This window comes from Rana temporaria, chromosome 7, assembly GCF_905171775.1.
Source record: "Rana temporaria chromosome 7, aRanTem1.1, whole genome shotgun sequence".
Taxonomy (NCBI): domain Eukaryota; kingdom Metazoa; phylum Chordata; class Amphibia; order Anura; family Ranidae; genus Rana; species Rana temporaria.
The window spans coordinates 132,183,476-132,196,014 of NC_053495.1; the positions used below are offsets into that span (position 1 = coordinate 132,183,476).

Here is a 12,539-nt window from a genome sequence, read left to right on the forward strand (position 1 = left end):
ATTGATCCTAAACCCTGTGCTTTGTATGTAGCACATCCCCAAACACCTACAATTTCTATGTAGCACACTCCTAAACCCTGCACTGTATAAAGCACACTCCTGAACTCTGCACTTTGTATGTAGTGCACCCCTGAACTCTGCACTCTGTACATAGCACACTCCTGAATGCTGCACTCTGTACATGATGTACTCATAAACCCCTGAGCTAAAAACACAATACTTGGTTGTCTTTATTGAACACACTACTTCCTTTTCTATGGAGTCTCTAAATGCAAAAGTGGTCCAGGGTGTCTTAGGAAAATTTGTCAAAACATTCTTTAAATGTCATTCTAAAGATTTTGTTTCCTTTTAATATTTGATTTTGGAATTAAAGTGCAAACAACCCCATACACTGTTAGAAATGTGTTTGTTCAGGAAAAAATTTCCATCCTGCTCCTTCAAATGTTCTTGTCATTACAGTCAAAAATTAACATTGATTTGACCCACTGATGATTACAAAAATGAACAAGCTTTAAGAACATTATTTAGGAGGTGTGTTGCCCCACTATAAACACTTTTCTACTAGGGGGCCCACCAATGAAGCCAATAATGGTTATTGACCAGTGTCTTCTGCACAGGACCATATACTTCATGCTGCATTTGAGTAATTATATAGCAAGAAATACAGGTGTGTACTAGGCTCTGCCCTTTTAGACCCAGCATCTGGCAAAAAACATGTTGAGCGCTATTTATCGACAAGTACATTATATTATCAAATAAAGCGCATGTGCATGTAAGGGCAGGTGTCCTAATACTTTTGGTAATATGGCGTATGTCAATGAGGCCTTATATATTCCTCGTAAATAAAATAAAATAAAATGTGTTTCTGACATTGTATTCAGCATTAAAGCTACTATTTGCAATACTGCAGACAAACACTGGTGATGACTACTTACCAATGCCAATGAATATTACAGCAAAGCCCTCTTCCTTCAGAGACCTTATATTCATTCCTTGCATTCCTAGGCCCGTGCCCTCAATTACCTTATAAAAGAAAATACATTGCCAATTAAGAAAACTAATGTAATGTAACCTAATAAGAGAGAAGAGTGTTTGGAAACAGAGTAAAAACTTTGAAAGCCTGGAGGAGAATGAGACAGAATGCATAAGACAAAGGGGAAACATAATATGATTTGCAAACTGCTCATTAAAATGTGATTAGAAAGAAGGTTCTTTATCTGATTCTTTCAATGTACAGAGTAGGAAAGGAACAGACATTTAATATCTCTAACAATATTTTAAATCATACAAATATATAAAAATAAATCGTAATATATTGCCATTTAGAACAGGTTATGTAAGGTAATGTTGCACTGCAAAAAATATATGCATAGGAATGCAATTTCTTTGATTTAGTATGACTGATCTTAGCTATTTCTTGCGATGGTAATACATAATATTTGTAAGCATTACTTAAAGGGGCATCAAATCCAAACTGAAACTCTGTACAGTTCTTCCCCCACCCCTATTTATATGATGTATCCTATCCTTTTCTTTTATATATTCTGTATCCAGGGGAGTAACTAGAAATCACAGCGCCCCATAGCAAAATGTTGTATGCCCCCCCTGCAAACAGCCCCCCAATTGCCGCTACTGTGATCCATCAGATTCTGCCAGTGTGCCCATCAATTGCCGCTACTGTGCCCAATTAGATGCTGCCCGGCACTTACCTGTCTCACAGCGGGTTAGCAGCGGTATCCTTTATGCACGTCCTCCATGTCTTCTTCCATCCTCTCTCAGGAGTCCAATCACAGCGCCTGATGTTTTAGCCAATCAGGTGACCGGTAACAGACCTGGCAACCGGATTGGCTGAGAGGTGAATTTAGTGTTAGCAAAGCGAATGCCTTCGCTGTGTGTCTATAATTTATAAATCTATATATCTGGGGAGGGGGGTATGGCCGCTTACGGAGATGGGCACTTGAATTCCACTCTTCACCAGCACAGGAAAACTTTCTGATCCCTGTATCCACAACAACTACGATTTTCCCAACATCTACAGTGCTACAGGTCCAGGAACTCCTGCCTGACTTGTCCCACAAGAAGAATCCTCTGACAGGTCCCCGAAAGCCTGCTGAATTTTTCAGTGGCTCGCAGCCTGGGACACCCAAGGGGGTGCCAACTACATGCCAGGTGTGGCTATGGGTATCCCTGAATCTGTTCCTTCTGTTGAGCTCTTCCCTTACATGGAACACCTTTTTAAGGTCCTGGTCCCTTCAGTCACCACATTGGACCTTACTATTTCCAGGGCACATAGCATCTTTAAACCATCGCACATCCCAGCAGATAAACCACCTGTCTCCATTTTTACTAATCCAAAGTGTGTATTCTACTAGCCTTATGTTGCCTTAGTGTACACAGATATTTCAGCAGCCACTGCTCAAAAACAAAAGGAGATCGCACAAATTATCTGAATCTTCCCGAAAATGGTCCCTGCAACATTTTTCCACATTGCATCTTAGTGACTATGCCGAAACCAGGGAAAAGAACGGATAATACCACTAATTTCTGCCCCATGATACGCCTCAATTTGAACACAAAACTCTATGCCAAACCTCATTTTTTTATCCACCCTGACCAAGTTGGGTTTGTCATCGGACGCCAAACTTTTGACGATATTCGCTCTATTGATCTCATTAGAGTCTGAAAAAGCATTTGATAGGGTACATTGTCACACTTTCCCTATACAAGCTAAACCACATCAAATGCCACATGTTTCCTGTTGGGTTAGAATCCTCTATTAAGCACCAGATCTTGTGTGTTGTTCCTTTTTCTTGGGGTCCTCTTTCATTCACACAGTACTTGGGAATTCAGTTAACTGCCCCTAGTACCAAACTTTCTCAAAATCATTTTTCTGCCCTTACTGACAAAATTACGCCACTAAGTTCCGGTCTTCAATCAATCTTACCATTATGGACCCGTCATATTTCCCTAGCTAAAATATTCCTGTTACAACAAATTTTATATATGTCCTACCTGTTCTCTTTCTCTCTGCCCATATTTAAAAGCTACATTGTATTCTGAACTCTTTGATATGACCTTGGATAAAGTCTGCTATTCTTCTCCATCCTACAATATTTGCAGGCCTGGGAACCCTTAATATTGCAAGGCTATTATCCTAGCACAACCCTACGTCTCTACTTTCCTGGACACAAATTGAAAGCAGAAAAGACAGAAATTTCAATTTGTGTCCAGGAAAGTAGAGACGTAGGGTTGTGCTAGGATAATAGCCTTGCAATATTAAGGGTTCCCAGGCCTGCAAATATTGTAGGATGGAGAAGAATAGCAGACTTTATCCAAGGTCATATCAAAGAGTTCAGAATACAATGTAGCTTTTAAATATGGGCAGAGAGAAAGAGAACAGGTAGGACATATATAAAATTTGTTGTAACAGGAATATTTTAGCTAGGGAAATATGACGGGTCCATAATGGTAAGATTGATTGAAGACCGGAACTTAGTGGCGTAATTTTGTCAGTAAGGGCAGAAAAATGATTTTGAGAAAGTTTGGTACTAGGGGCAGTTAACTGAATTTTTTGCACTTTTTTGGACACCCTGCTTACAGAGTCTGGACTTCCTTTGTGGAGCACCTTCACCACATCTTCCTTATTGCTCTACACAAGATGTGTCACGATCGCTACCGTGCCAAACAGACAGCGAGGCGTGGTCATGCCCCAAGTGGCTCTGGGTGGGATTGAACCCAGGACTTCTCCATTGCTGCTCCAGGTCTTTGCCTCTGAGCCACTTCTCATGTTGATATTCTGCTTGCTGTCCATCAAAGCCTGGTTCTGAACTATGTGCTGATTGCCTGTCTTTGGATCTCCCTGCAATCTGCACCTGCCTATCCTGGTCCAGCTGAGGCAGGTTACCCAATCAACCAGGGTATAAAGCACTGCCTCACTCTGAGGGATTTGTCAGTTCATTGTTCTGTGAATGTCCTGTCTGTGCCAAAGGTTCCTGTGGTTGTCTTCAGCTACAAGACTGACTCCGGCTTCTGACCCTTTTGGCTTACGTACCCTGGAATGCTGCTGTCTCCTGCCCTTTGACCCCGGCCTGTACTTTCGGACTTTCCCTGCCTTCTCCAGCCCTTGACCCATGGCTTGTGCCCCGGACTTGTCTTTGGTTCCTGTCTGCAACCCTGAACTTTCCGTCAGTAGTTACCTGACTCTCTCTGGAATCCTGGACCACGGCTATACTTCGGCTATCCTTGGCAAATCCCTATCAAGCCCCCATGCACAGACTCACAGACCAGGTAGTGTCTTACCTTATTACTGTGGGCTGTGTGTATTTGTAAGGGTGAGCATACAAACCTGCAAAATGGACTCCACTCAAGGTAAGCCCTTACAAGATGCTACTAAAATCTCTGGAATTTCTTATTACTTACATATCTGTGCATTCCTGGGAAAATTGCAGGCATCCATACAATTGCTCAACTATATTTCAATGCCCACTTCTGCTCCTTATAAGATTTGTGATCTGCCTATTCTTTACCACGCTCCATGTTCTTCTGATACCAAATACATCATGCTTTGCATCATATTCAATCCTGTAAGTCCATGCTTCTAGACCAGGGGTCTCAAACGGGTGGCCCTCCAGCTGTTGCAAAACTACAAGTCCCATCATGCCTCTGCCTGTGAAAGTCATGCTTGTTAGGCCCCGTACACACGAGAGGATCGATCCGCTGAAATTGATCCGCGGATCGGTTTCAGCGGATAGATCCGCTGGTGTGTACGATCCAGCGGATATTTATCCGCGGATATATTTCGGGCCGACCGATTTCCAGCGGATAAAAATTTCTTAGCATGCTAAGAAATCTATCCGCTGGAATCGGCTCCAGCGGATCGATCCCGTGGTCTGTACAGACTCACCGGATCGATCCGTCGGAACCCATCCCTCGCATGCGTCGTAATGATTCGACGCATGCGTGGATATCCTGATATGACAGCGTCGCGCACATCGCCGCGTCATCATCACGGCGACGGCGCGACACATCACCGCGGACAAAATTCCGCGGGGATTTTGATCTCCTGGTTAGTACAACCAGGAGATCAAAATCCGCCAGAGGATTTATCCGCGGATACGGTCCGGAGGACCGTTTCCGCGGATAAATCCTCTCGTGTGTACCCGGCATAACTGTCAGCCTTGCAATGCCTCATGGGACTTGTAGTTACCCGACAGCTGGAGGGCCACCGGTTTGAGACCCCTATTCTAGACAGTATCTTGGAACAGTATCTCCTCCACACAGGTGCAAAGGACTTTCCCCCATCTGCACACTTATCAGCACCACCATTCATGGAGAAATCATCAACTATGTAATTTTGGAACAATCATTAGGGTTCTCATCTTCACTAAAGCAATGACAACTAGCTCACTCTCTATCACTGAAATATTCTCAATGTCGCACAGTCTGGGAATATTTACAGAAGCTCCTACATATTTGGTAATACACTCCTGGTAAACTAGCCTCAATCTTTTCAAGTTATTCTCCTCTCTGTTGGAGACAGTGTGGCTCGCTGCGTAACATCTGGTGATACTGCCCTGTAATTCAGACTTGCTGGGCCCAAATCTTTTTGTTGGTGTCTAATGTTACTGGCATTACTACTTCAGTTGACCAAAAATTGGCCTTGTTGGGTATAGGCATGTGTTCTTGACCCTTTGAGTTCCACAACATATCAACTCATAATTTCATAGCAGCCTGGCTACTAGGCACGTGCAATTTTTTAAGTTACAAATATGTTTTCCGTCAATTTTCGTTATTTTAGTTGATTCGTTAACATACGAATGAACAAATGGTTTAGCGCAATTAATAATGAATAACGATATTTTCAAAATAACGAATATGAAAAACAACGAAGATACGAAAGATGAAAGAAACGAAAACCTAGAAACAACGAAAATACCGAACCCAAAAAAAATAATAATTACGAAAAACAAAATGAACGAAATTGCAAACTTACTAATATTCGAAGACCGAAAAGAAAACAACCGAAATGCCGAACAAAGACTAAAAAACAAAAATCAAAACGAACGAAAAATAAATTACGAATCTTCGGAAAACTGAAATGAAAACAACGAAAATACAAAATAATGTAAATTAGCTTTCGTTAGTACTGAAATATTTCTGGACATTGACCAATAGCCACTGAGCGCTGTCCCTTTCCTCTGAAGAGGTTTGTTCCTTCCCCCCAATGAGCTTCTTTCTCATTACCTCCTGGCTCCTTGTGTCTTTTTCTGTGTTAGACTGCAGTGCATCTAATTTCTAGATTTGTATTTGTAATATCTGACATATTTTAGTTTTCTTCTACGTCAGACTTCATTCTAGACAGGGTGTGTGTGCTAACTAAGACAGTCAAGTCAATCACAGTAAAGTACAAATTACAAAATGACAACGAGTAGTGTGTCGAATAAACGTAAAATGTATTCTAACAGAATTACGAATGCAATAAAATCTGCAATAAAATCTACAAAAGTAAATTTTTACAATCAAAGGAAATTAGACACGAAAATACGAATGATCATAAAGCAACGAAAATATATTTCTTACGAAAATACGAATGCGGCATGATGGAAAATATATTGTAAATACGAATAGCAAAACAACGGAAATTAAACTAACGTAAAAACAAAGGAACTAATAAAATCATTTTAAAAATACGAACGCGGCAGAATACAAAATATAACGAAAATACGAATCTCGATTCAACGAAAAATAAACTAACAGAAAAAAACGGAAAAAAGAGTGTTACAAAAATACTAAAGAGTACGAATACGATAACTAACGTCTTACGAAATTACGACTCGTTACGAATCACGATAAACGAACAGAAACGAAACAGAAATAAACGAACATTTTTGCTGTGCACATGTCTACTGGCTACTTATTGCTTGGAGTTGAAAGAAGCCACTACCCCTTGATGTTCTTACTGTTATTCACATTCTGAACAAGAAAGCTCATTAGAAGACAGATTGTGTCGCCAGTGGGATTTCTGGCTCCAACACCCATATTGCACGCTGCAGCTTTAAACATGGAATTCCTCTCCCCTTTAGATTACCATTGCTGAAACCTTGGAATACATGCCTCTGTCAATGGGAGTACAGCTTTTTCCTGTTTTTTTTTTTTTTTTTTTTTTTTTTTACTTTGTACTTTTTACCTACTCTTCAGATTACATAGCCTAATGTCCTTCCCCTGCACCTTCTCTCTTCCTAAAGTGCCTTGTTTCTTATTTACCTGTGTTACTCATTTAATTATTGTTTTGATTTTGTCCAAACAAAATCTTCAATAAAGATATATGGAGACTATATCTATGTTTCCATTCTATTTGGGATGTGTTTCTTTCCTGAAGAAAATACTGCTCCAAGCTTACTGTATTACTGGTCACACTACCAAAAACATAGGCATTTGGTTACATAACCTTTGCCGATAGGGAAGGCCAACAAGTCTGAATTTTGATCTTGTTGTTAAACAAAGACTATATAAACAAACAAGTAAGGTATTGGTCATGTGACCAGCACAAATGAGAACATAGAGAAGCATTTTGTCCATGAAAGGTAATTATTGATGCCGATGTATTATCCTTCATTCAACTAAACCAGTAGGTAAATTCCAGCATCATGTTGTCACCTCCGTCTAGTTAAAAGTGGCCTAGAAAGCTGTAAGTCACAACAAGGAATAGTCCTCTTTCCAGGTAAGTTATGCAAGCCATCCTGTCATGTCTTTATTATTTCCAACAAAACTATTTTAAAGCTTTATCTTAACATTTAACATTACCATATGAAATAATTAAGCAGTTGGGGTAGGTCTGTGACCCCCATCTTCAGTATGAATAAGGACAAGGTTAGTAAAATGAAGCATTGTTTGACACACCTGTTCACACAAATATACAATTTTCAGTGCTGGTGAAATTATTGCTTTACGCTTATAACACAATTCATCCTCCAGCAACATTTTACCTAAAGTTCTCAAAATGTAAAGTATTCAAACCACAAAGCAGTGTTCAGCTAATATACATTTATATATCATTTACTCTGAATAAGAACATTTCCATTTCATGCATTTTTGTAAACGATATTTCCAATTTTCCCCGTTATTTTGTACTGGATGCAGTTGCGTCAAATGTTTGTACAACACTGCAATCCGTAAGAGCATAGGGCGCCAGGGTCATGGCACAATAATGAAAATGTGTGGAAATTTACTGCTAAAAGCAAACATCTCATTACAGCGTTCCTGCATTGCAAAATGCTAGTAAACTACTAAAAGCACATGCATTTTTCTACTCTGGGGAAAATAAAGGAGAAACAGCATTGTAAAAATCGAGTTTATGTTCATAATATAACCTCAATGCAGAAATTGTATTTATAATGTGCATTATTTTCTAGAAAACCATATATATTATGCTTACAAAGCAAGCTGAAAAAAAAACTTACATTTATATTGTTCTGCATAAAAAAATGCAGGGTGAGTTTTAGATTAAGCATGCATTTCCTATTATACTAAGCATTAAGAAGTCAAGCACACAAAGGGGCAGATTCACATACCTCGGTGCATATCTCCGCCGGGCGCAGCGTATCTAAGATACACTACGCTACCGTAACTTTTTTTTTCGAAATCCTCAAAGAATTTGCGCCGTAAGTTACAGCGGCGTAGTGTATCTTTGGTGGCGTAAGGGCGCGGAATTCAAATGGATGTGATGGGGGCGTGTTTTATGTAAATACGTCGTGACCTGACAAAACAAAGTTTTTTTTTTTTTTAACGGCACATGCGCTGTCCATGGGGGTATCCCAGTGCGCATGCTCGTAATTAAACCGGAACAAGCCAATGCTTCCGACGGTGACGTCATTCTACGCAAACGACGTAAAAAATTCAAAAGGCGACGCGGGAACGACGGCCATACTTAACATTGAGTACGCCTCATAATAGCAGGGGTAACTATACACCGGAAAAAGCCGAACGCAAACGACGTAAAAAAATGCGCCGGACGGACGTTCGTGATTTGCTGTAACAAGCTAATTTGCATCCTCAACGCAGAATTCGACGGAAACGCCACCTAGCGGCCGCCGAAAAAATGTACCTAAGATCCAACGGCGTACTAAGACGTACGCCTGTCGGATCGATCCGAGATGCAGTCGTATCTTGTTTTGTAGATACAAAACAAAGATACGACGCGCAAAATTTGAAATTACGCGGCGTATCAAGAGATACGCTGGCGTAATTCTTTTGTGGATCTGCCCCAAAGAATTTACTGTATTATTGCTGATTAGAGATGGGCAGAACACTGCCTGTTCAGTTCACACCAGAACTCCTGAAAAAGGAAAAAGCTGGGCACGAGTCGTAAACTTTATTAAACTGGGACTGAATATGAAAAATCAAAAGTCAACATTTTGAAAGCTAATATACAAGTTATTGGCCATAAAGAGGGTATGGGGGCATGGGTACTGCCCTGGAGGACATGTATTAAAGTGAAAAAATAAAAATTTAACATTCCTTTAAATATAGTGTTTTGGGGGTTCCCTTAGTCTTAGTCTGTTACACATCCGTACCATGTATAGAACCTGCTGCAGCAAAACTGATATTTATAAAGAAAAAAAAATACTTTAAATTGCCAGAAATACACTGCCGGACTTTTTTTTCCCCTAATAGCATGGGGGGGGGTCGCCAAAATTTGTAGAAAAATAGCAAACACCGACCCCCCCCCCCACCAAACCATACCAGTACACATGCCCTCAACATGGGGGGTGCTTTCACTCAACAATAAAAATGAAAACTAATATTTTAAATATAGTGACTGGGGGTTCCCCTAGTCTGCCTGTATAGAACCTTCTCCAGGATTGTGGGGACAAGGTTCTTCTGCCCCAAATCAGCCCCCCCATGATGAGGGAATGTGGCCTAGTATGGTTCAGAAGGGGGGCTCTGCCAGGCTGCATGCTCCGATAAGGCTCTGAAATGGATATTGGGGGGACCCCACAGTTTTTTTTTTTTTTGGTGTGGTGCTCACCTTAAATATCATATAGGACCTGAAGGGCCTGGCATAGGACTCCCACGCCATTTATTTTTTTTACTTTTTATATTGCTTGCAATGGTTTATTTTTTTTTATTTTTTTTAATTCAGCTGTCAGCGGGAAAGCCCATTCACAGCTGATGACTAATCAGCTGTTAATGATGTGGGAGCTGGCTTCCTGGCCCCACTCTCTAACAACCATCTTTGCCCAATCAGGGCTTAAAATGCACTGTGCAGTGCATTGTGGAGCGCTCGGCGGGCGAAGTGTACAGCAAATTCAGGTGTTCGCCAAACAGGCAATGTTTGGACAAAACCTTTGCTCAGCTCCAACCATTCGCCCAACTCTATTGCTAATGTTTTAAAGTAGTCCAGACACATATAGAAACACCCATTCTGCTAGGCACCACATCCCAAGCATAAATATTAGAATTTGGAAGGGAGGAGAAAGGGGATTTTAACTGTGCGGTTGGTTATGATGAAAAAGAACTTACTCAGATTACGTCTTACATCAATAAAAAGTACAAAATTATTTTATTAGATATAAAGATATTAAAACCATTGGTCCAATCGGGGTATTATGGTCATCAAATAACAGGATAACAGTTAAACCATGTGTCTTTATGTAAGTATACTTGTATGAATTATTCCTACACAATAGTCTACGTTGTCTTTTTTGACCACGTATAGCTTTTTGATGTGTTATATATCAAACTATGTATCCTATTTATGATCCATGTTCCACCACTCAGCCCCATCTAGCGTCCTTTGTGGCTTGCTCGGAATACTCCTTCCATTCTGAATTGGGGGCCTTCACATCAAGACACCATAGCTCTGAGGTTTGTCGATCATGTGATCCAGTGGGTATCTTTGGGTATGCATGTTTTTATTGTCTGATTTGACTAGCACTCGGATCACTCATTGTTGTTGTTTCCTTGTTTTTTTCTCTGTATATATATTTTGTGCTTATGCACAAAATATATTTTCCCCTGAAGAAGCGCATTTTGTGAAACATGTCAGGATTTGGGGATTTCTTCATGGTTTAACTGTTATCCTGTTATTTAATGACCATCATACCCTGCTACCCTGATTGGACCAATGGCTTTAATATCTTTGTATCTAATAAAATAATTTTGTACTTTTTATTGATGTAAGACAAGTTCTTTCTCATCATAACCAACCGCACCATTAAAATTCCTTTTCTCCTCCCTTCCAAATTCTAATATCTATTGCAAATGGTTTGCTCTGCCTTGAAATTTGCATTTATTCCTAAATAATTGTCCTATACTACAAAACAACATGCTCTATTTTACTCCGATGGAATTCCGTCGGTGTTCCCAAGTGCTTTTGGCCGGGGAAAAGCCTAATCGTGTGAACAGCTCTCACCACATCGAGAGGATGTAACAATTTTTCTATCGAAGAACGAGGATCTGGAAAAAAAGGAAGGCAGGGAGACATCTTGGTTCAGGTCAAAACTGGACACTACCTTAGGCAGAAAGGTTGGGTGAAGACGCTAAACCAGCTTGTCCTTATGAATAATTAAGTATGGCTCTTTACATGAGAAAGCTGCCATTTCTGATACTCTCCTTGCCGAGGTTACTGCCACCAAAAAAAAAAAAAAACTTCCTTGTCAAAAAACATTCTCCCGAGAACAATTGTTGGTGGCTCAAGAAATCCATTCCTGCAACCACTAGTGAAAGAAGGAAAATCCTATTTAAAGGACAGTAGACAACTAATTATTGAATTGAAAAATGTGGAGGTAACAGAAAATTACATATTAGTCAGAATCGATGTGAACTCATACACTAATATAGTACAGGAGGATGGCATACAAAGCATAGAGTGGGCCTTACACAACCAGACCAATATGAAAGAAGAACAGATAGGGTACATTATTGAAGGGCTGAGGCTAGCCATGAGCCATAACTATTTTTGGAACAAGGGTAAGTACTTCACCCAAACTAGGGGCGTAGCAATGGGGGCTAAGTATGCCCCCCCGTGTGGCCAACATATTCTTAAACCACTGGGAGGAAGAACAAATTTATAGTGTGCAAAGGGCTAATCTCAAAATGTACCGAAGATATATTGATGACATTATGATTATGTGGAGGGGCACAGAAGAAGAATTACAAAATGTCTTTAATGAAATTAATTATAATGCCTATGGAATCACGTTTTCTGGTACTTGGAACAAAGAGACAAGTGATTATCTAGACTTGCAACTATTTAGGGGGACCGATGGATTAAAACAAATACTTTTTTAAAAAAAAAACAGACAGGAATGGATAGATCCAAACCAACAGTTGCCATCATAGACAATGGATAACTAATATCCCGAAAGGGCAGCTGATGCGAGTCTACAGAAACTGCAGCAATGCTAAAGACTATCAAATAAAAGCTAATTCCATTATAAACAAGTTTGTAGAAAAAGGCTACAACAAAAAAGAGATGGTAGCACTAAAAGAAAAAGTAAAATGTATGGATAGAGAACATATGACAATGGAGATAACAC

The 12,539-nt window shown here is 40.1% G+C and overlaps 1 protein-coding gene across 1 annotated transcript in view; it reads right to left on the bottom strand.

The window, feature by feature from the left end:
* Positions 1 to 12,539, bottom strand: part of DPYD (dihydropyrimidine dehydrogenase) — a 1,498,502-nt gene that overhangs the window by 931,511 nt on the left and 554,452 nt on the right. Inside the window, exon 8 of the mRNA XM_040359980.1 lies at positions 936 to 1,023. Coding sequence (XP_040215914.1) covers positions 936 to 1,023 — 88 coding nt within the window. The remainder of the gene's footprint in view (positions 1 to 935; positions 1,024 to 12,539) is intronic.